The sequence below is a fragment of the Mytilus trossulus genome, chromosome 11 (assembly GCF_036588685.1).
Source record: "Mytilus trossulus isolate FHL-02 chromosome 11, PNRI_Mtr1.1.1.hap1, whole genome shotgun sequence".
NCBI classification, from domain to species: domain Eukaryota; kingdom Metazoa; phylum Mollusca; class Bivalvia; order Mytilida; family Mytilidae; genus Mytilus; species Mytilus trossulus.
In genome coordinates this window covers 12,458,974-12,482,583 of record NC_086383.1, presented here as the reverse complement: position 1 = coordinate 12,482,583, position 23,610 = coordinate 12,458,974, and the positions used below count along the sequence as shown (strand labels likewise).

At 32.9% G+C, this 23,610-nt stretch overlaps 5 protein-coding genes across 5 annotated transcripts; all 5 read left to right on the top strand.

Annotated features, from left to right (window-relative positions):
• The first annotated feature begins 5,153 nt into the window (after positions 1-5,153).
• LOC134689744 (uncharacterized) lies at positions 5,154-6,674 on the top strand. Its single transcript, XM_063549713.1, has one exon. The coding sequence runs from the start codon at positions 5,154-5,156 to the stop codon at positions 6,672-6,674; it is 1,521 nt and encodes a 506-aa protein (XP_063405783.1).
• Positions 6,675-9,830: 3,156 nt separating this feature from the next.
• Positions 9,831-10,652, top strand: LOC134691707 (E3 ubiquitin-protein ligase TRIM56-like). The gene has a single exon (XM_063552267.1). The coding sequence runs from the start codon at positions 9,838-9,840 to the stop codon at positions 10,591-10,593; it is 756 nt and encodes a 251-aa protein (XP_063408337.1). The 5' UTR covers positions 9,831-9,837; the 3' UTR covers positions 10,594-10,652.
• Positions 10,653-10,809: 157 nt separating this feature from the next.
• Positions 10,810-11,778, top strand: LOC134689743 (uncharacterized). Its single transcript, XM_063549712.1, has one exon. The coding sequence runs from the start codon at positions 10,810-10,812 to the stop codon at positions 11,776-11,778; it is 969 nt and encodes a 322-aa protein (XP_063405782.1).
• Positions 11,779-16,099: 4,321 nt separating this feature from the next.
• Positions 16,100-18,071, top strand: LOC134689742 (E3 ubiquitin-protein ligase TRIM45-like). Its single transcript, XM_063549710.1, has one exon. The coding sequence runs from the start codon at positions 16,100-16,102 to the stop codon at positions 18,035-18,037; it is 1,938 nt and encodes a 645-aa protein (XP_063405780.1). The 3' UTR covers positions 18,038-18,071.
• A 1,923-nt stretch (positions 18,072-19,994) lies between these two features.
• Positions 19,995-21,941, top strand: LOC134689741 (E3 ubiquitin-protein ligase Midline-1-like). Its single transcript, XM_063549709.1, has one exon. The coding sequence runs from the start codon at positions 19,995-19,997 to the stop codon at positions 21,939-21,941; it is 1,947 nt and encodes a 648-aa protein (XP_063405779.1).
• Positions 21,942-23,610: the final 1,669 nt, after the last annotated feature.

Here is a 23,610-nt window from a genome sequence, read left to right as displayed (position 1 = left end):
ATAATTTTGTTAAAATTATGATTTGCACAAAAAATATATAATAATGTACAATCATAACAATTCGACAAATAATTTAAAGTATGGATGATGTTGAATTTCACTCAGAAAATTACAAGTTTCTGTTTAAGTTAAATAAATATTTTTAAATCAAGAGTATTGGATAGATAAGATTTTGTGGTTTTGCATTGTTTTCTAATTATTAAAAAAAAAAAAAAAAAATGAAGCCAGTGGCACTTTATATTAATTTGAATTTCACAACCTTTTTTCACTAAAGCAGTAGTATTGATTTTGTTATAAAAAAAACCATTGATGAACACTATAGAAATTTTATCCAATGACCACACAATAAACTAAGTTTTAAAATACAAAAATACCCAGATGAAGACAGAAATCGATACATGCATGCCAGTTACATGTACAATTAATTCAGATAGTATAATAAATATTGGCTCAAGTGACTATTCTGATAATATAATAGAAATTGACTCGAGTGACAATTCGGATGACACCAAGTGAAACATCAATTATGTATCTTCTGTGAAATTATTTAATATGTAGAATTTCGATACCATTTCGGCATATTGGAACAGCTGTATAATTTTTAAAAGGATATTTTTAAAATTGAGAATGGAAATCGGGTAGGTGTCAAAGAGACTACAAACCGACCATAGAACAGACAACAGCAGAAAGTCACCATCAGATCTTCAATGCAGCGAGAAATTCCCACACTCGGAGGGTTGCTTCAGGTGGCTCACAAATAAATATATATACTAGTTCAGTGATAATAAACGCCATACTAAACTCCAAATTGTACACAAGAAACTAAAATTAAAAAAATACAAGACTAACAAAGGCCAGAGGCTCGTGACTTGGGACAGGCGCGAAAAAAAAATATGCGGAGGGGTTAAACATTTTTATGAGATCTCAACCCCCTTTACCTATAGCTAATGTAGAAAAGTACTCGACAATTATTTGTCGAGAAATTAAATTGAAGTTGTTAAATGATATCAAGTACTTTATTGCAATATAAATCAAAAACATGATCAACTTATATACAAATCAAACTATCTTAAAAAATAAACAATATAACATTAAGATAACACTCTTTGCAGCAACAGTTTTTAAACTTAAACTTTCGCTATGTGAAGCAGTTAAAAAGCTTTAAGATACTGGTGGTCAGGGTTCCCTTTCATTTTTGTATTTTGTATATAAGTATAAAAGGAGAAGTGGTATGATTGCTATTTTTTTTGTTCATTGTTTTGAAGTTAAATTGGGTCTTAAATTACCTTGTTTGATTCTTGTTTTACATCTGTAATTTCAGATCCTTTTAAAGCTTATTATGCGGTATGGGTTTGCTCATTCATTGATGAAGGCCTTATGATGAGCTATATTTGTAAGTTTTTTTTTATCATTTGTTCTCTTTTTCAGAGCTTGCTTCAAAACAATGAACACAAAAATTAGTTACACAGCCACAAACGACAACCACTGAAAAAAACAGGCTCCTGACTCGGGACAGGAGCATACAGAATGTGCTAGGTTAAACATTTTAATTGGCCCCCAACCCTCGCCTAACATGGGACAGTGGTCGTAACAGTAAAAATTAAATTAGGTCGGAGAACACAATTATTTCGTTGTGCATTTCTTTTCGACAATAGAATGATATTCAAAACAGTGTGGTCCTGGCCATTGATTGACGACCTATATTATCCTATTGACTGGGACAGATTAGGTGAACTTTTGTCGGTAACAATCACGGCTCACTATGTACTTGTTAAAGACACTGAATCTGTGGGGTCACCAAAGGTTCTCAACACCTAAAAAAAGCAATTCGAAAAACGAATCCGGAATAATACGATGTGTTGATTTATATCAATAATATAAATCAAAACATAAAGGTTATTCCTGAATAATTTTTCGAATTATTTTATTATTAAAGGCGTTAAAAACCTTTGGTGACCCCACAGTTTAAATTCTATAATAAGTAAGAAGTGAGCAATGGTCGTTACAGACAAACGTTCACCTAATCTGTCCCAGTCAATGGGATAATATAGGTCGTCAATCAATGGCCAGGACCACACTGTTTTGAATATGATTCTAAATGAAAATCGGGGAAAAAAAATCTGTAAAATTCTGGAAAGAACCTTATAGATGTAAGAAGGTGTAATGTGAGTGCCATTGAGACAACTCTCCGTCCAAGTCAAAATGTTCAATTATCATCAATTTCTAGTGAAGATTGTCTGTCAAAAAATTGTAATATTCCAATTTTCATTAACAGTTAACAGGAAATACATACTCACAATAACAGTCAGATAACAAAAAAATATAATAGTCCTATATAATTATAGTTATCAAAAGTACCAGGATTTTAATTTAGTACTTCAGACGCGCGTTTCGTCTACATAAGACTCATCAGTGACGCTCAAATCGAAACATTTATAAAGCCAAACAAGTACATAGTTGAAGAGCATTGAGGACCTAAAATTCCAAAAAGTTGTGCTTAATACGGCTAAGGTAATCTATGCTTGGAATAAAAAAATCCTTATTTTTTCGAAAAAATCAAAGTTTTGTAAACAGGAAAATTATAAAAACAAATGACCACATGATTGATATTCATCAAAATTTTTATTTTACTGGGGGGGGTCACACAATGAAAGTTTTTATGTCTGTCAAGTATATTAATTGTTGATGATATTGTAAGTAAGCAATCTCTTTGATGATTTCTGTCATTTTGAAACCTTTGATAGAACCAGCAGGATGCCCAATCTCTCATTTGTAGTGTATCTAATCACTCATTTGTTATGGTTCATTATCCATAGGATGTGAAAATTTACAACCAATTCATAAGATTAACAACTGTATAAAACATGAAAAGTTTCTGAACATGCAGTTGAACATGTTTATTCCAACTTTCTAAAGTGTTAAAATCGTGTTGATGATATTTCTTAGGATAGATGTAGGACTGTTAAAGGTGTGTACATTCTAAAATCATTTGATAATTATATAGATATTATTAATTTATTAGATTATTACAAAGTTATTGATTAAGATAAAGAACATTTATTGATTCAAGTAAGGGCCTTTAATTTTGTTGGGTAGCATGGCATTCACAAACAAAAAACAGTACACTCAGGGATTTTGTAAAACATTTCCACATTGAAATGAAATTGAATGTTCTTATAATAATAAACCTATATATCCATGATATATATATTTATAAATATAAGCTCCAAAATAATGTTACTGTATATTCATATTTGAAGGAGGACGGACCAGAACCACAAGTTGCACACCCTAGAACTATATGATTAGAAAATTAAAATCCACGAAACATTTATAAAACTTTAAAATTTTAATAAAGGCATTAAATATATTGAGACATTTTCCTTCATTCTGTACACGAACCTTCGAGTTAAATTGCGATCTATATTTTTTTCATTTAAATGCTTATTTTGTCTTTTTCTTCTTCTTGTATGTGTCAGAAATTCGTGTTTCAAGAAAAAAAAATCTGTAAAAAAAGTCGATGTGATATTTCTTGTACATGTATTCAGGCTGTTTTATTCAAAGTTGGATTAAACTGAAAAATATTAACCAAAATCAGTTCCATCAGCTTCAAAACAAATTTAAAGAACATTGAAGGTCATGATGAACATCAAGGGAATATAAATTACCTTATAGTTTTTTTGCTTTATCCAATAAAAATATTTGAAAATAGTTAGAGAATGTCAGTTAAATTGAATTATCTTTATCAAATTAATTAGTTCAAGCTACTTATACTAAATTATAGAAAAGAGGGACGGAAGATACCAGAGGAACTTATAATTGTAGAATGTAATATAAAAAATCAATACAAAATCAAAGAAAATGACTGCAATCAGGGAAAATTTCTTTCTGCCATGCATACCTACAGCTAATGTACAGGCATATTTTAAAAGACGAAATTTTGTTTACAAATAGCTTAATATTTATATATTTTTATTTTGAAATTAATTAAAGGTTAACTTTCGTCAACAAAAAGATAATTTCATGAATAATTTGTTATTTTGAAGAACGGGATATATTGTTTTAAAATTACTTAATTTCATTTGAGGTGACTTATAGGTCCATTGGGCCGGGTGTATTGATATTTATCTTATATTGTATATTTATAATCTGTACATATTTACACATGTCACTATAATAAATAATTTACTTACTTACTTACTTGTCAATGTCCACATTCTTCCCATAGTTATTTGCCCACTGTTAATTCATCACGATTTTTTTTAGTAGGGGGGGGGGTCATACTTATGAAACATCATTTTAAGGGGGGTCATTAGGGGGGTCATAAAAATTAGGGGGGGGGGGTTGCCAACAAAACTTTTTGATGTGAAAATTTGAACCGACCCCCTCAACTGATAATGACTGTTCCTTAAATAGTTATCAAAAGTACCTACAGCTAATTACAAGGAATAAGACATGTAAGACAATAACAGCTAACAGCAAATACATTTTAAGATTAAGAGATAACAACGAATTAATTTAAAATGACCTAAAAATAGCATAACAGTTAAACTCTTTGCCCCCTCTCCTTTAGTAAGAACTTGTGTATTTAAAAAAAATAATTTGTTGTTGTACACTTTTGACTGTTTATCTCAAAGTGTTTACCTGTCACAACTAGGTAAATACACCAAGTCAATAGCTATAAATACACGCACACAAGGAAGTATATTAACGGTCAAAGTTTATTTTGATAATGGCGACACCCACCAAGGATAGAGAAAACTTCGATGATTTATTAACTTGTACGATTTGTTTGGAAACTTTCAAAGTTCCGAAGTATCTACCATGTCTTCATACTTTCTGTGAAACATGTATTAATAACTACATTGTGTCATCTGTGGAAAAAGGGAAAGATAACCGAGGGATTTACATGTCCTGTTTGTCGAAAAATTGTACCAGCAGGATCAACATCAAAAAGGCTAGAATTATGGGCGCCATCACTCCCAACCAATCATTTTGTTACCTCAATGTTAGATAAACGAGCAATACAAAAGGCAGAGAAAATGTGCAATTCGTGTTAGTTAAACAAAGAAAGTACAAAAGCAAAATCTTGGTGTACTATTTGCGAGGAAGCATTCTGTGAACAATGCGAAAAATATCACAAAAACTTTAAGATGTCAGCAAGACATAAACTTTTAAACATTCAAGAAATGCAGTCCGGTGATACACCTTTTGAAGTATGTGAGGTACAAAGCTGTGACGAGCACCCAGGTAAGGTCGTCGAATTTTATTGTTTGGATCATTCTCAACCTTGTTGTACGTCGTGCGCTACACTTTCACACCGTAAATGTGAAAATGTTACTTCAATCCAAAAAGCCGCTTCCGGTATCAAACAGTCAACGAAAGCGTCTGGTTTATCACAAAAACTAAGAGAGCACGTGATTCACTTAGATGAAATTATTGATGATCGAAATAAGAATTTAGCTGATGTTGATAATTCAACAGGAGAGATTAAGACAAGAGTGGCTGATATTAAAACTAAAATATTAAAGCATTTAGATCGAATAGAAGAAACCCTGTTAACCGAGTTGACCTCAACCAAGAAGCAAGTTGGAATAGAATTAAAAGACGAAGTAGATATGCTTTCGTCTTACAGTAGCGCTGTTAAAAAGTGGAAAACAGTGATAGACAGTGTTCTTGAACATGGATCCGAGCAGCAATGCCTGTTGGAAATTAATAGAATCGAACCTAAAATCTCAGAACTTGAACAAGAAATTGAAGATTTGGTGAAAAATATAAAGAGTGTAAAAGTTGCTTTATGTCCTTCTTCCCCTATTACAGATTTTATAAGGAATACTAAGAGTTTTGGAAACATTAAAATTGATAAATCTTCTGTTTGTTCTTTAAGTTTTAACCTTGAGATAGACAAAGTCGACTTCCGCACTGGAAATATTAACATTCTACAAGTTATCGATGTGTGTAAGGGTGCCGGATCAACGTCTGGAATATTTGTACAAAACCTTCTACTTTTTACAATTCGTGGGAAGAACAAAGTAGTGAAGTATGACAATGGCGGACAAAGTTTGCTAACAGAATTGGCACTTCCAGGTTCACCGGAGGACATTGCTGTGGTAACCCACTTCAAAGTTGCTGTATCCATTCCTGAACATGGAATATGTTTAATAAATAGTGATAAGATGGCATTGTTACAAACTTTGAGGTTACCAGGTATACCAGTGTATGGAATAAGCTTTGTCAATGAAGAACTTTTTATTATAAGTCATAGTTCCACACTCACATGGATAAACCTTTCGTCGGGACAAACAATAAACAAAAGGACGACTGGAAGTCAATCATACTTTGTGTTATCATTATCACAGACCGATTATATGTACTCTGACAGTAGAACTGCAGTCGATTATGTAGTCAGCAACAAGAAAAAGTTTACGTATACAAACTCTGAATTTAAATACCCTAGAGGGATCGGAATAGACTGTATGGACAATCTATACATTGCATCATATAGTTCTGGAAACATTCATCAAATAACGAACGAAGGAGAATTCATAAGAAAAATTTCGGCTTCAACCATAGGAATTGTGTATCCATGGACAATTCGTTTTGCAACGAAAAGTAACAAAATGGTTGTAACGTGTGGGAATTTTGGCAAAGCAACAATATGTGAATTTGTTTAAAACCTATTTATGGATAAACATCCATTTGTATTTCAACTTACCACCCTAAGTACCACACGTGTATCATATCTGTGATTTATTTAAACGATACAAACACATGGTATAATGGGAAAAGTCACGGACATTAACATATGCATTCATATTAAGAAACGACACATTCAAATATATACGGACATTTAAAGAATTATATGCTTACTTAAATTGATTTTAATTAAAATTCTTCTTCTTTATTCTATTTCGCATAATACTTTACGAATGTAGTAGTAACTCGAACTTTGTTTTATCACTATACACGCATTTACATGGTACCAGTATGAATTCAGTCAATTATTCAGTCGGTTGTGTGACAAATTTACCTATACAAACAACAAACTTGCAGGTCCAAGAGAGATTGGAGTAGACATTGCTGGTAATATATACATCGCTGGATATAATTCTGCATATATCCATCAAATAACAAACGAAGGGAATCTCATTAGAATAATTCTGGCTACAACCTTGTCGGAACTTCGAGTCTATGGAGAATGCGTTTTGCATCAAGCAGCAACACATTTTTCGTTACCTGTTTGACTTCTGGGAAGGCCTCAATATGTGAAATTATTTAAATACTATTTTTTGAAAATAAATCACAAATGTCAACACGAGGAAACTGAAACTGACATGAGACATGAAAATATACATTAGGAGCTTTATAAGTTAAGAATTACTGTACAGAAAGGAAGTGACATTATGATGGTAGGTCACGGTCCTTAAGATATAAGACAATAACAATTAAAACCAAGGAGTAAAGGAAGACTCATAAAACCAAAAGTCATTTATATTAGCAGTTACAAATAATAAATAAGAAACAAATAAATATAATAAAAAGGATTTTAATTTTCTAAAAAATAAAGGATGATAATTGTTTAACATGAACTGGCATGTATAGATCATTTATTACATGCATAGAGAACGCAACTTATAAGAAAATGTTTCTGTTGTAGCAATTGAGAAAAATGACTGTTTTGATACTAAATAATTATAATAAAACGAACCAATTAGCTGCATCTAAAGCGTTCTTCTTGGATTAACCCTCACCAGGAACGCTCAAAACCAAGGATACATCATACTTTAGAATCTACGTGACCAAACAGTAAATAATCGAAGGTAAACTTATCCGAGGGAGCTAGTATCTTAGATGATTCGTTATTTATCTAAGAGGAGTGTGTTATAAACATACTCCTTTAGGACTAACGGTGCACACCAGCATCGGTTATAACACGGCGCTAAAAAATTCTGTGAAAATTTGAGCGTCGAAAACGCTACTACAAATTAAAGAACACTCAACAGGAACTCTCGACACATGTATAAACAACCAAGGATGTATTATAACTTGAGGTATATGATAACAAATATTTAAGTAAAAACCAGACCACAGAGTACCGAATTATTGGTTTATCGTTGCTTGACGTCCAACAACAAAGATAAAATGAATATTGAGGATGAGAACCTGTTCATGAAATATGAATGATCCTGCCTTGCTCTAGATATAGACCGTCATACTAAGTCGACCTTTTAACATACCAATTCACAAGGCAACATCGTTTTAATATCACAAGTTTTACTGCGGTCCAATCGATCCCTAACACTGTGTGCTTGCGAGAGGAGTAGATGAGAATCGAAGGATACATTCAAACTAGAACCACTAATGTACTGTAAGAACAAAATCTCTATCCATTAACTCCATAGTATAGTTCACAGATTTAGTATTGAAGCATACATAGCAATATATGCATAAAAGGTTAAAAACAATTAAAAACAACGAGTCAGAATTAGTCCTCTACAAGTTTTTGATAAAACGATGACTTAGATGAGTTGTCGAATTTACTTTTGAAATTATTTCTCTTGATAGGATCGCTAATTCGTTGTGCAATATTCTTACATAATGTTTACAAGAAGCATTGTTTGTTTAAACATATTTATTCGTCATCATCACGCATTGATTTTTCACAATACAAACCACATTATACTAATATAATTCAGAAACATGCGTCATCTAGCTTATACTTATATGATTCCTTACAGTAATAACTCCAATTTCAAACTTTCATAAACATAGCATGGTCTGTTACAAAGACATGGAACAGGAATGTATTGAATAATTACATAACAAAGAAAGATGGAAAATACAATTTAAAAAAATTGAGAATGATAACATGGATAAAGAAAATCCAATGAAAAAAATTACCCACTGAAAGATGTTAAATACACACAAATGTTCAGATGAAATGCAGCATTGACAAAATAGAAAATTTAACTTGTAAATCTCCTTAAGAAAGAAGGTTTTGTACTTTAAATAAATTTGCCGATGGTACATTTTTAAATACAGTTTATCTAATCTACCTTTTGCAACAAGGTAAATACACCAAACAAGAACAAAGTTGAAGAGCATTTAGGATCCAAAATTCAAAAAAGTTGTGCCAAATGCGACTTAGGTAGTATAAAGTTATCAAAGGTACCAGGGTTATAATTTAGTACGCCAGACGCGCGTTTCGTCTATATAAGACTCATCAGTGACGCTCAAATCAAATTTTTTTATAAACCCAAACAAGTACAAAGTTGAAGAGCATTGAGGATCCAAAATTCCAAAAAGTTGTTCCAAATACGGCTAAGGTAATCTATGCCTGGCATAAGAAAATCCTTAGTTTTTCGAAAAAAATCAAAGTTGTGTAAACAGGAAATTTATAAAATATGACCACATGATTTATATTCATGTCAACACCGAAATGTTGACTACTGGTCTAGTGATACCCTCGGGGACGAAACGTCCACATGCGGTGGCATCGACCAAGTGGTTTAAATAGTTATCAAAAGTACCTACAGGCTACAGCTAATTACAAGGAATAAGAAATGTAAGACAATAACAGCCAACAACAAATACTATTCAGAATAAGAGATAACAAAAAAATAATTTATAATGACCTAAAAATAGCATAACAGTTAAAGCCTTTGTCCCCTATCCTTTAGTAAAAACTTGTGTATGTAGAAGAGTTTGTTGTTGTACACGTTTGGCTGTTAATCTCAAAGTGTTTACCTTTCACATCTATAGGTTAATACACCAAGTCAATAACTATAAATACACGCACACAAGGAAATATATTAACGGTCAAAGTTTATTTTGATAATGGCGACACCCACTAAGGACAGAGAAAACTTCGATGATTTATTAACTTGTACGATTTGTTTGGAAACTTTCAAAGTTCCAAAGTATCTACCATGTCTTCATACATTCTGTGAAACATGTATTAATACCTACATTATGTCATCTGTGGAAAAGGGAAAGATAACCGAGGGATTTACATGTCCTGTTTGTCGAAAAATTGTATCAGCAGTGGAAACATTAGAAAGGCCAGAAGTATGGGCGACCTCGTTGCCTACCAATTATTTTGTAACATCAATGTTAGATAAACGAGCAATACAAAAGGCAGAGAAAATGTGCAATTCGTGTCAGTTAAACAAAGAAAGTACAAAAGCAAAATCTTGGTGTACTATTTGCGAGGAGGCATTCTGTGAACAGTGCGAAAAATGTCACAAAAACTTTAAGATGACAGCAAGACATAAACTTCTAAATATTCAAGAAATGCAGTCCGGTAATACACCTTTTGAAGTATGTGAGGTACAAAGCTGTGAAGAGCATGCAGGAAAGATCATAGAATTTTATTGTTTGGATCATTCTCAACCTTGTTGCACGTCGTGCGCTACACTTTCACACCGTAAATGTGAAAATGTTACTTCAATCCAAAAAGCCGTTTCCGGTATCAAACAGTCAACGAAAGCGTCTGGTTTATCCCAAAAAGTAAGAGAGCACGTGATTCAGTTAGATGAAATTATTGATGATCGAAATAATAATTTAGCTGATGTTGAGAATTCAACAGGATAGATTAAGACAAGAGTGGCTGATATAAAAACTGAAATTTTAAAGCATTTAGATCGAATAGAAGAAACCCTGTTAATTGAGTTGACCTCAACCAAGAAGCAAGTTGGAATAGAAATAGAAGACGAAGTTGGTTTGCTTTCGTCTTATAGTAGCGCTGTTAAAAAATGGAAAACAGTGATAGACAGTGTTCTAGAACATGGATCCGAGCAGCAATGTCTGATGGAAGTTAATAAAATCGAACCTAAAATCTCAGAACTCGAACAAGAAGTGAAAGATTTGGTAAAAAATATAAAGAGTGTAAAAGTTGTTTTTAGTCCTTCTTCACTTATAGCAGATTTTACCAGGAATGCCGAGACTTTTGGAAGTATCAAAGTTGATAAATCCTCTGTTATTTCTTTGAGTGGTAACCTTGAGATAGACAAAGTCGACTTCCGCACTGGAAAAATTAACATTCTACAAACTATTGACGTGTGTAATGGTGCCGGAACTACATCTGGTATATTTATACAAAACCTTCTACTTTTTACAGTTCGTGGGAAGAACAAAGTAGTGAAGTATAACAGTGAAGGAAAAAGTTTGCAATCAGAATTAGCACTTCCAGGTTCACCCGAGGATATTGCAGTAGTAACACAATTCAAAGTTGCAGTATCGTCTCCTGGGCAGGGAGTATGTTTAGTAGATAGTGATAAAATGATATTGTTACAAACCTTGAATTTACCAGGTATACCAGTGTATGGAATAAGCTTTGTCAATGAAGAACTATTTATTATTAGTGATAGTTCCACACTCACATGGATAAACCTTTCGTCGGGACAACAAGTAAATCAAAAGACGACTGGAGGTCAGTCATACTTTGTGTTATCATTATCACAGACCGATTATATGTATGCTGACAGTAGAACTACAGTCGATTATGTAGTGGGCAATACGAAAAAGTTTACTTATACAAACTCTGAATTTATTTATCCTAGAGGGCTAGGAGTAGACTGTATGGGCAATTTATACATTGCATCAAATAGTTCTAGAAACATCCACCAAATAACGAACGAAGGAGATTTCATAAGAAAAATTCCGGCTTCAACCGTAGGAATTTTTAATCCATGGGCAATTCGTTTTACAACGAAAAGTAACAAAATGGTTGTCACGTGTGGGACTTCTGGCAAAGCAACAATATGTGAATTTGTTTAATACCTCATGGATATTGCATCTTTTTCTTCAACTTACCAACCTAAGTACCATACGTGTATCATATATGTGATTTATTTAAGCGATACAAACACATGGTATAATAGGAAAAGTCAAGGAAATTAACATATGCTTTCACATTAAGAAACCACACATTAAAATATATTCGGACATTTAAAGAACTATATGCTTACTTAAATTGATTTTGATTAAAAATTGTCTTCTTTATTCTTTATCGCAAAATACTTTACGAATGTTTATAATAAAAATTTAAATATCTGAAATGTTTTGTGTGACACTGTTACATGTGTAATAAAATCAACGGTACCAATTTTGTTGCACCAGATGCGCATTTCGACAATACATGTCTCTTCAGTGATGCTCGTCGCCAAAACATTTGAAATCCAAAGCATATATAAAAGATGAAGAGCTATAATCCAAAAGGTCCAAAAAGTATAGCCAAATTCGTGAAAGGAATCAGAGCTTTGCATGAGGGAGATACATTCCTTAATTTTTAATAATTTCTAATATTTTGTAACAGCAAATTTTAATAACACAAAAAATCCGTATTTTCATGCCAGTACCGAAGTACTGGCTACTGGGCTGGTGATACCCTCGGGGACCAATAGTCCACCAGCAGAGGCATCGACCCAGTGGTAGTAATAAAATCAACGGTACCAATTTTGTTGCACTAGATGCGCATTTCGACAATACATGTCTCTTCAGTGATGCTCGTCATTTTCAGTGTAAGTAAAGTTATGATAGTGTAAGTAAAGTTATGATATGTTTGGTAAAGCAGCGTTCAGATAGTGCTGGATATGACTCCCATTTGAGATCAGATAGCGATAAGAAACTAAAACTGAAAAAGAGTGATTACTATCCTCAATAATCTTGAATATCATATTACTGTCACAATTGTGACATCAAAAACAGAATACAGAAAGCAAGAGGGACATTCCATCGCCTAAGAAATATATGGTATGCAAGAGGAATTGGCCGAAAAACAAAAATTCACCTTTATAAATCATTAGTAAGACCTGTATTATTGTATGGATGCGAAACATGGAAATTAACAAACATTGAAGAAAAGAAACTTAATACTGTAGAACACCTATGCCTAAGAAAGATCCTAAAAATAAGATGGCAGAGTAAAACATCAAACAAAACAGTAAACGAAATAGCTAACACTAGAAACATCAGTTGTGAAATCAGAAGGAGACGGTGGACATGGATAGGACATACATGAAGACGTGAAAGAGACAACAACAGCTATGTAGCTCTACAATGGGCACCTGAAGGGAAAAGAACTAGAGGAAGGCCAAAAACTACATGGAGAAGAACAACAGAGAGAGAAAGGAACCAACAAGGATGGACAAGTTGGAACGTAGCCAGAACAGCGGCTAAAGATAGAAAAGGGTGGAAAAGCAGCGTGGAGGCCTTATGCGACTTCTGGCGCGGAGAGAATTAAGGTTAAGGTAAGGTCACAATTGTTGCGTTCAAATGCACCCCAGGATATTTCTACCATAATACAATTCAAAGTTGCCGTTTCGTCTACCAGTATATATATAGTGGATAGTGATAAAATGACATTGTTACAAACTTTGACATTTTCATTTATACAATTATATGGACTATCCTGTGTCAACGAAAAATAATTAATAATTGGTCCTAGTAACAAACTTACATTTTTGTACATGGATAATCATTTCATCCGGAGAACAAATGGACGAAAGACAGACTAGTAGTAACTCGAACTTTGATCGAACTTTGTTTAACCAAGATTAATCCACCGTTTTCTACATTAATTTTGAAGATGCCTGTAACAAGTCAGGAATATGACAGTTCTTGTCCATTCGTTTTTTATGCGTTTTGTTATTTGATTTTGCCATGTGATTATGGACTTTTCGAATTGATTTTCCTCTAAGTTCAGTATTTTTGTGATTTTACTTTTTGTTTTATCACTATACGCATATATATAGTACCAGAATGAATTCAGTTAATTATTCAGTCGGTTATGTGAGAAAAAATTACCTATACAAACAACAAACTTTCAGGTCCAAGGGGGATTGGAGTAGACATTGTTGGTAATACATACATCTCTGGATATAATTCTGCAAACATCCACCAATAACAAACGAAGGAAATCTAATTAAATAATTCCGGCTACAACCGTGGGAATTGAGAGCCCATGGGCAATACGTTTTGCACCAAACAGCAACAAATTTATCGTTACCTGTTTGATTATTGGAAGGCATCAATAAGTAAAATTATTTAAATACTTTTTTTTTAAAAATAAATCACAAATGTCAACATGAGAAAACTGACATGAGACATGAAAATATACATAATGAGCTATATAAGTTAAGAATTACTGTACAGAAGAAAGGAGGTTACATTATGATGTTACGTGTCATTAAGATATAAGACGATAACAATTAAAACCAAGGCGTAAAAAACGGATTTTAATTTTCTAAAAAATAAACGATGATAATTATTTAACATGAACTGTCAGGTATAGATACTTTTTTTACATGCATAGAGAAAGCAAAATATAAAAAAAAAATGTTTCTGTTGAGAAAAATGACTGTATTTGATACTAAATATTTATAATAAAACTGAACCAATTAGGTGCATCTAAAGCGTTGTTCTTGGATTAACCTTCACCAGGAACGTCAAAACCATATATTTGAAAACCAAGGATACATAATACTAAGTCTTGAGGAATATAAACTCATCATAGGTACCAGGACTAAATTTAGTATATACGCCAGACGCGCGTTTCGTCTACAAAAGACTACAAAAGACGCATCAGTGACGATCGAATCCAAAACAGTTAAAAAGGCCAAATAAAATACGAAGTTGAAGAGCTTTGAAGACCACAATTCCTTTAAGTTTTGCCAAATACAGCTAAGGTAATTTATGCCTGAGGGAGAAAAGCCTTAGTATTCAAAAAATTCAAACATTTGTAAACAGTAAATTTATAAATTTAACTATATCAATGACAATTCCTGTTAGCACACAAAGTTTTAGGAAATTCGTAATTGATATTTTTACTGAAGAAATAGAGGAGTGTGTTATAAACAATACTCCTTTAGGTCTAACATTGCACACCAGCATCGATTAAAACACGGTGCTAAAAAAATCTTTGAAAATGTGAGCGTCGAAAACGCTATAACAAATTAAAGTACATTCAACAGAAACTCTCGACACATATATTTACAGCCAAAGATGTATTATAACTTGAGGTACATGATAACATATATTTAAGTAAAAACCAGACCACAGATTAACGAATTATTGGTTTATCGTTGCTTGACGTCCAACAACAAAGCTAACATTAATGTTGAGGAGAATAACCTGTTCATGGAATATGAATGATCCTGCCTTGCTCTAGACCGTCATACTAAGTCGACTTTTAACATACCAATTCACAAGGCAACATCGTGTTAATATCAACAGTTTTACTGCGGTCCAACTAACCCTTAACACTTTGTGCTTGCGGGAAGAGTAGATGAGAATCGAACGATACATACAAACTAGAACCACCAATGCAGTTACTACAACAACACAATATCTATATCCATTAACGAGATTATATAGTTCACAGATGATTTAGTATTGAAGTATACATAGCAAACAATACATCAAAGGTTTAAAACAATTTAAAACAACAAGTCAGAATTAGTCCTCTAAAAGTTTTTGATATCGATTGTACTTTTGAAATTAATTCTCTTGAGAAGAAAGCTATTTTTTTGTTCACAATTCTTACATTATGTTTTAAGTAAATTACAAGAAGCATTGTTTGTATAAACATATTTATTCGACGTCTTCATCACACATTGATTTTCCATAATAAAACACACTATACTTATTGCTTATATAATTCAAAAACATGCTTCATCTAGCTTATATCTATATGTTTTCTTACAGTAATAACTCCAATTTAACATAGCATGGTATGTTACAAAGACATGGAACAGGAATGAATTGAATAATTACATAACAAAGAAAGATGGAAAATATAATTAAAAAAAAATGAGAATGATAACATGGATAAAGAAAATCCAACGAAAAAAATAACCCACTGAAAGATGTTAAATACACACAAATGTTCAGATGAAATTCAGCATTGACAAAAACGAAAATTTAACTTGTAAATCTCCTTTAGAAAGAAGTTTTTGTTCTTTAAATAAATTTGCCGATGGTATATTTTTAAATACTACTTATCTAATCTACCTTTTGCATCAAGGTAAATACACCAAGTCAATGACTATAAATACACGCACACAAGGAAGTATATTAACGGTCAAAGTTTATTTTGATAATGGCGACACCTATTAAGGATACAACACATTTCGATGATTTGTTAACTTGCACGATTTGTTTGGAAACATTCAAAGTTCCGAAGTATCTACCATGTCTTCATACGTTCTGTGAATCGTGTATTAATACCTACATTGTGTCTTCTGTGGAAAAGGGAAAGATAACCGAGGGATTTACATGTCCTGTATGTCGAAAAATTGTATCATCAGTGGAAACATTAGAAAGGCCAGAATTATGGGCGACCACGTTGCCTACAAATCATTTTGTTACCTCAATGTTAGATAAACGAGCAATACAGAAGGCAGAGAAAATGTGCGACTCGTGTCAGTTAAACAAAGAAAGTACAAAAGCAAAAAGCTGGTGTACGATTTGTGAGGAGGCGTTCTGTGAACAGTGCGAAAAATGTCACAAAAACTTTAAGATGTCAGCAAGACATAAACTTCTAAACATTCAAGAAATGAAGTCCGGTGATACACCTTTTGAAGTTTGTGAGGTACAAAGCTGTGACGAGCATACAGGAAAGATCATAGAATTTTATTGTTTGGATCATTCCCAACCTTGTTGTACGTCGTGCGCTACACTTTCACACCGTAAATGTGAAAATGTTACTTCAATTCAAGAAGCTGCTTCCGGTATCAAACAGTCAAAAGCGGCTAATGACTTATCCGAGAAACTGACAGAACACTCTGACCAGCTTAATGAAATTATTGAAAATCGGAACTCAAATTTATTCAATGTAAATAATTCAATAGAAGTGATTGAGACAAGCGTCTCTAATATGAAAACGGAAATTTTAAAGCATATTGACAAAATGGAAGAAACCATGAAAGTAGAGTTGACCTCAACCAAGAAGCAAGTGGGTATCAAATTAAAAGACGAAATAGACGCTTGTGTATCGTACAAAAGTGCCGTTAAAAATTGGAAAGACATGTTCGATAGTGTTCTTAACCACGGATCCGAGCAGCAATGTCTGATGGAAATTAACAAAATGGAACCTAAAATATCTGATCTAGCAGGAGAAATGATAAATTTAAAGAAAAATATTAAAACAATATCGGTTGTTTTCAGTCCTTCATCTCCTATTGCTGATTTGAAGAATACCAAGACCTTTGGATCTATTAAAGTTGACGAATCACCTGATAGTAAGGTGACCGGTATGCTTGGGATATCCAACATAGACTTCCGAACCGGAAATATCAAAATTCTGCAAGTTATCGACGTATGTAAAGGTAGAGGTCCTTCTAGTGGTATTTTCATACAAAACTATCTACTATTTACAATTCGTGGGAGGAACAAAGTAGTAAAATACAAATTCGATGGAAATAGCTTACTATCAGAATTGTTGCTTCCAAATGCACCTGAGGATATTGCCGCGATAGTACAATTAAAAGTTGCCATTTCTTCTACCAAGAAGGCATTATTTGTTGTTGATAGTGATAAAATGACATTGTTACAAACTTTGACTTTTCCTTTTTTACAAGTATACGGATTATCCTGTGTCAACGAAAAACAATTAATAATTGGTTCTAGTAACAAACTTACTTGGCTCAACTTTCCATATGGAGAAAAAATAAATGAAAGACAGACAGCAAGTAACTCGAACTTTGTTTTATCACTCGGAGAACAAGACTGTATATATGGTATCTGTAATAATTCAGTCAATTATTCAGTTGGTGATACGACAAAATTTACCTATACAAACACCAAACTTTCAGGTCCAAGAGGGATTGGAGTAGACATGGTTGGCAATATATACATCGCTGGATATAATTCTGCAAATATCCATCAAATAACAAACGAAGGAAGTTTAATAAGAATAATTCCGGCTACAACCATAGGAATTGAGAGTCCATGGACAATACGTTTTGCACCAAGCAGCAACAAATTAATCGTCACCTGTTTGACCTCTGGGAAGGCCTCACTATGTGAAATTATTTAAATACTATTTTTTGAAAATAAATCACAAATGTCAACATGAGACCTGAAAATATACATTAGGAGCTTTATAAGTTAAGAATTTCTCTACAGAAAGAAAGTTACATCATGATGTTACGTGTCCTTAAGATATAAGACAATAACAATCAAAACCAAGGGCTAAACAAAGAATAACAAAACCAAAAGTTATTTATATTAACAGTTACAAATAAGAAATAAGAAACAAATAAATATGATAAAAAAGGATTTTAATTTTCTAAAAAATGAATTATGACAATTATTTAACATGAACTGTCATGTATATATTATTTATTACATGTATAGAGAACGCAAACTATAAAAAAAAATTTCTGCTGTCGCAATTGAGAAAAGTGACTGTATTTGATACTAAATAATTATAATAAAACTGTACCAATTAGGTGCATTTAAAGCAATCTTCCTGGATTAACCAGGAACGCTCAAAACCATATATTTGAAAACCAAGGATATATAATACTTGAGGATCTACGTGACCAAACAGGAATTAATCGAAGGTAAACGTGTCAGAGGGAGCTAGTATTTTAGATGATTCGTTATTTATATTTTTACTGAAAAAAAAGAGTAGTGTGTTATAAACAATACTCCTTTATGACTAACAGTGTACACCAGCATAGGTTATAACACGGTGATAAAAAATTCTTTGAAAATTTGAGCGTCGAAAACGCTATTACAAATTAAAGCACATTCAACAGGAACTCTCGACACATATATATATATATATACAGCCAAAGATGTATTATAACTTGAGGTACATGATGACAAATATTTCAGTAAAAAACAGACCACAGAGTACCGAATTATTGGTTTATCGTTGCTTGACGTCCAACAACAAAGCTAAAATGAATATTAAGGATGATCTTCACGAAATATAGATGTTCCTGCCTTGCTCTAGATATAGACCGTCACACTAAGTCGACCTTTCAACATACCAATTCACAAGGCAACATCGTATTACTATCAAAAGTTTTACTGCGGTCCAATCAACCCCTAACACTGTGTGCTTGTGGGAGGAGTAGATGAGAATTGAAGGATACATTCAAACTAGAACCACCAATACAGCTATTGCAAGAACACAATCTCTATCCATTAACGAGTTTATATAGTTCACAGACTTAGTATTGAAGTATACATAGCAAACTATACATAAAAGGTTTGAAACAATTTAAAACATCGAGTCAGAATTAGTCCTTTACAAGATTTTGATAGACCGATGACTTAGATGAGTTGTTGATTGTATTTTTGAAATTAATTCTCTTGAGAAGATCGTTAATTCGTTGTTCAATATTCTTACATAATGTTTACAAGAAGCATTGTTTGTTTAAACACATTTATTCGTCATCATCACAGTGATTTTTCATAATACAAAACACACTGTACTAATATAATTCAGAAACATGCTGCATCTAGCTTGTATTTATATGTTTCGTTACAGGATTAACTCAAATTTGAAAATTTCTTAAACATAGCATGGCAAAATGTGCATATTACAAAGACATGGAACAGGAATGAATTGAATAATTACATAACAAAGAAAGATGGAAAATATAATTTAAAAAAGTTGAGAATGATAACATCGATAAAGAAAATCCAACGAAAAAAAAAACCCACTAAAAGATGTTAAATACACACAAATGTTCAGATGAAATGCAGCATTGACAAAATAGAAAATTTAAAGTGTAAATTTCCTTTAGAAAGAAGTTTTTGTACTTTAAATAAGTTTGCCAATGGTATATTTTTAAATACTGTTTACTGATGAGTCTTATGTAGACGAAACGCGCGTCTGGCGTATAAAATTATAATCCTGGTATTTTTGATAACTATTTATCCAATCTACTTTTTGCAACAAGGTAAATACACCAAGTCAATGACTATAAATACACGCACACAAGGAAGTATATTAACGGTCAAAGTTTATTTTGATAATGGCGACACCCACTAAGGATACTGAACATTTCGATGATTTGTTAACTTGCACGATTTGTTTGGAAATATTCAAACTTCCGAAGTATCTACCATGTCTTCATACCTTCTGTGATTCGTGTATTAATACCTATATTGTGTCATCTGTGGCAAAGGGAAAGATAACCGAGGGATTTACATGTCCTGTATGTCGAAAAATCGTATCAGGAGGAGACAAATTAGAAAAGCCAGAATTATGGGCGCAATCGCTCCCAAGCAATCATTTTGTTACCTCAATGTTAGATAAACTAGCAATACAAAAGGCAGAAAAAATGTGCGATTCTTGTGTCATTAACAAAGAAAGTACAAAAGCGAAAAGCTGGTGTCCGATTTGTGAAGAGGCTTTCTGTGACCAATGTGAGAAATATCATAAAAACTTAAAGATATCAGCACGGCATAAACTTTTCAGCATTCAGGAAATGCAGTCCGGCGGTACACCATTCAAAGTATGCGAGGTACAAAACTGTGAAGATCATCCAGGAAAGATTGTCGAATTTTATTGTTTGGATCATTCACAACCTTGTTGCACGTCGTGCGGTACACTAACTCACCGTAAATGTGAAAATGTCACTTCAATTCAAAAAGCCGCTTCCGGTATCAAACATTCACCGAAAGCGTCTGGTTTATCACAAAAACTAACAGAGCACGTGATTCAGTTAGGTGAAATTATTGAAGATCGAAATACGAATTTAGCTGATGTTGAGAATTCAACAGGAGAAATTAGGACAACAGTGGCTAATATAAAAACTGAAATTTCAAGGCATATAGATCGAATAGAAGAAACTCTGATAACCGAGTTGACCTCAACCAAGAAGCAAGTTGAAATAGAAGTAAAAGACGAAGTTGGTGTTCTTTCATCATACAGAGGCGCTGTTAAAAAATGGAAAACAGTGATAGACAGTGTTCTAGAACATGGGTCCGATGAGCAATGTCTGATGGAAATTAATAAAATCGAATCTAAAATCTCAGAACTTGAACAAGAAATTGAAGATTTGGTGAAAACAATAAAGAGTGTTTCAGTTGTTTTTAGCCCTTCTCCCCCTATTGCAGATTTTATCAAAAATGCCCAGACGTTTGAAAGAATTAAAGTTGACAAATCCGCTGTTAGTTTTTTGAATTTTAACCTTGAGATGAAAGTAGACAAAGTCGACTTCCGCACTGGAAATATTAACATTCTACAAGTTATCGACGTGTGCAATGGTACCGGAACAACGTCTGGAATATTTATACACAACTTTCTACTTTTTACAATTCATAACAAAAAGAAAGTAGTGAAATACAACAGTGATGGACAAAGTTTGCTATCAGAATTGGCCCTTCCAGGTTCACCGGAGGACATTGCTGCGGTAACACACTTCAAAGTTGCAGTATCATCTTATGGGCAAGGAGTATGTGTAGTAGATAGTAATAAGATGGTATTGTTACAAACCTTGAATTTACCAGGTATACCAGTGTATGGAATAAGCTTTGTTAATGAAGACACATTTATCGCTTGTCATAGTTACACACTTACATGGATAAACGTTTCATCGGGACAAACAATTAACAAAAGGACGACCAGTAGTCAATCGTTCTTTGTGTTATCGTTATCACAAACCGATTACATGTTTGCCAACAGTTCCAATTCTGTCGATTATGTAGTCGATAACACGAAAAAGTTTACCTATACCAACTCTGATTTATCTTACCCTAGAGGGATAGGAGTAGACTATATGGGCAATTTATATATTGCATCATATAGTTCTAGATATATCCACCAAATAACGAATGGAGGAGAGTTAATAAGAAAAATTCCGGCTTCAACCATAGGAATTGTGAATCCATGGACAATTCGTTTTGCAACAAATAGTAACAAAATGGTTGTCACATGTTCGAGTACTGGCAAAGCAACAATATGTGAATTTGTTTAAAATCTCATGGATACTGCATCTCTTTTATCAACTTACCACCCTACCACCCTAAGTACCATACGCAGGATTCGTGTATCAAATATGAGATTTATTTAAACGATACAAACTCATGGTATAATAGAAAAAGTCAAGGAAATTTACATATGCGTTCATATAAAGAAACGACACATTAAAATATATTCGGACATTTAAAGAATTATATGCTTACTTAAATTGATTTTAATTAAAAATCTATTTTTCTTTATTCTATATCACATAATACTTTACGAATGTTTATAATAAAAAGTAAGCTACCTGAAGTGTTTGGTGTGACACTGTAACATGTGTAACTAAAGTTATGTTATGTTTGGTAAAACAGCGTTCAGATAGTGCCGAATATGACTCCCATTTGAGACCAGATAGCGATAAGAAACTAAAACTGAAAAAGAGTGATTACTAAACTTAATAATATTGAATGTCATATTACTATCACAATTGTTGCGTCCATATTCACCCGAGGATATTTCTACCATAATACAATTCAAAGTTGCCGTTTCGTCTACCAGTATATATTGTTGATAGTGATACAATGACATTGTTACAAACTTCGACATTTCCATTTATACAAGTATATGGATTATCCTGTGTCAACGAGACACAATTAATAATTGGTTCTAGTAACAAACTTACATGGATAGTCATTCCATCTGTAGAACAAATGGACGGAATTAGTCACAAAGGTACCAGGATTATAATTTTATACGCCAGACGCGCGTTTCGTCTACATAAGACTCATCAGTGACGCTCAGATCAAAATCGTTGTAAAGCCAAAGAAGTATAAAGTTGTAGAGCATTGAGGACCCAAAATTCCAAAAAGTTGTGCCAAATACGGCTAAGGTAATCTATTCCTGGGATAAGAAAATCCTCAGTTTTTCGATTAATTCAAAGTTTTGTAACAGGTAATTTATAAAAATGACCACATAATTGATATTCATGTCAACACCGAAGTGCTGACTACTGGGCTGGTGATACCCTCGGGGACGAAACTTCCACCAGCAGTGGCATCGACCCAGTTGTGTAAATAGTTATCAAAGGTACCAGGATTATAATTTTATACGCCAGGAAGACAGACTAGTAGTAACTCTAACTTTGTTTTATCACCATACACACATATATATATATATATATATATATTTATGGTACCAGTATGAATTCAGTCAATTATTCAGTCGGTTATGTGACAAAGTTTTCCTATACAAACAACTAACTTGCAGTTCCAAGAGGGATTGGAGTAGACATTGTTGGTAATATATACATCGTTGGATATAATTCTGCAAATATCCACCAACTAACAAACGCAGGAAATTTAATAAGACTAATTGCGGCTACAACCGTAGGAATTGAGAGTCCATGGACAATACGTTTTGCACCAAGAAGCAACATCTTTATCGTTACATGTTTGACTTCTGGGAAGGCCTCAATATGTGAAATTATTTGAATACTATTTTTTTGAAAAGAAATCACAAATGTCAACATGAAGAAACTTACATGAAACATGAAAATATACATTAGGAGCTATATAAGTTAAGAATTACTGTACAGCAAAGAAGTCACATTATGATGGTATGTGTCCTTAAAATATAAAAAGATCTTAATTTTATATCAAAAAAAAAAGACGATATAAAAAAGA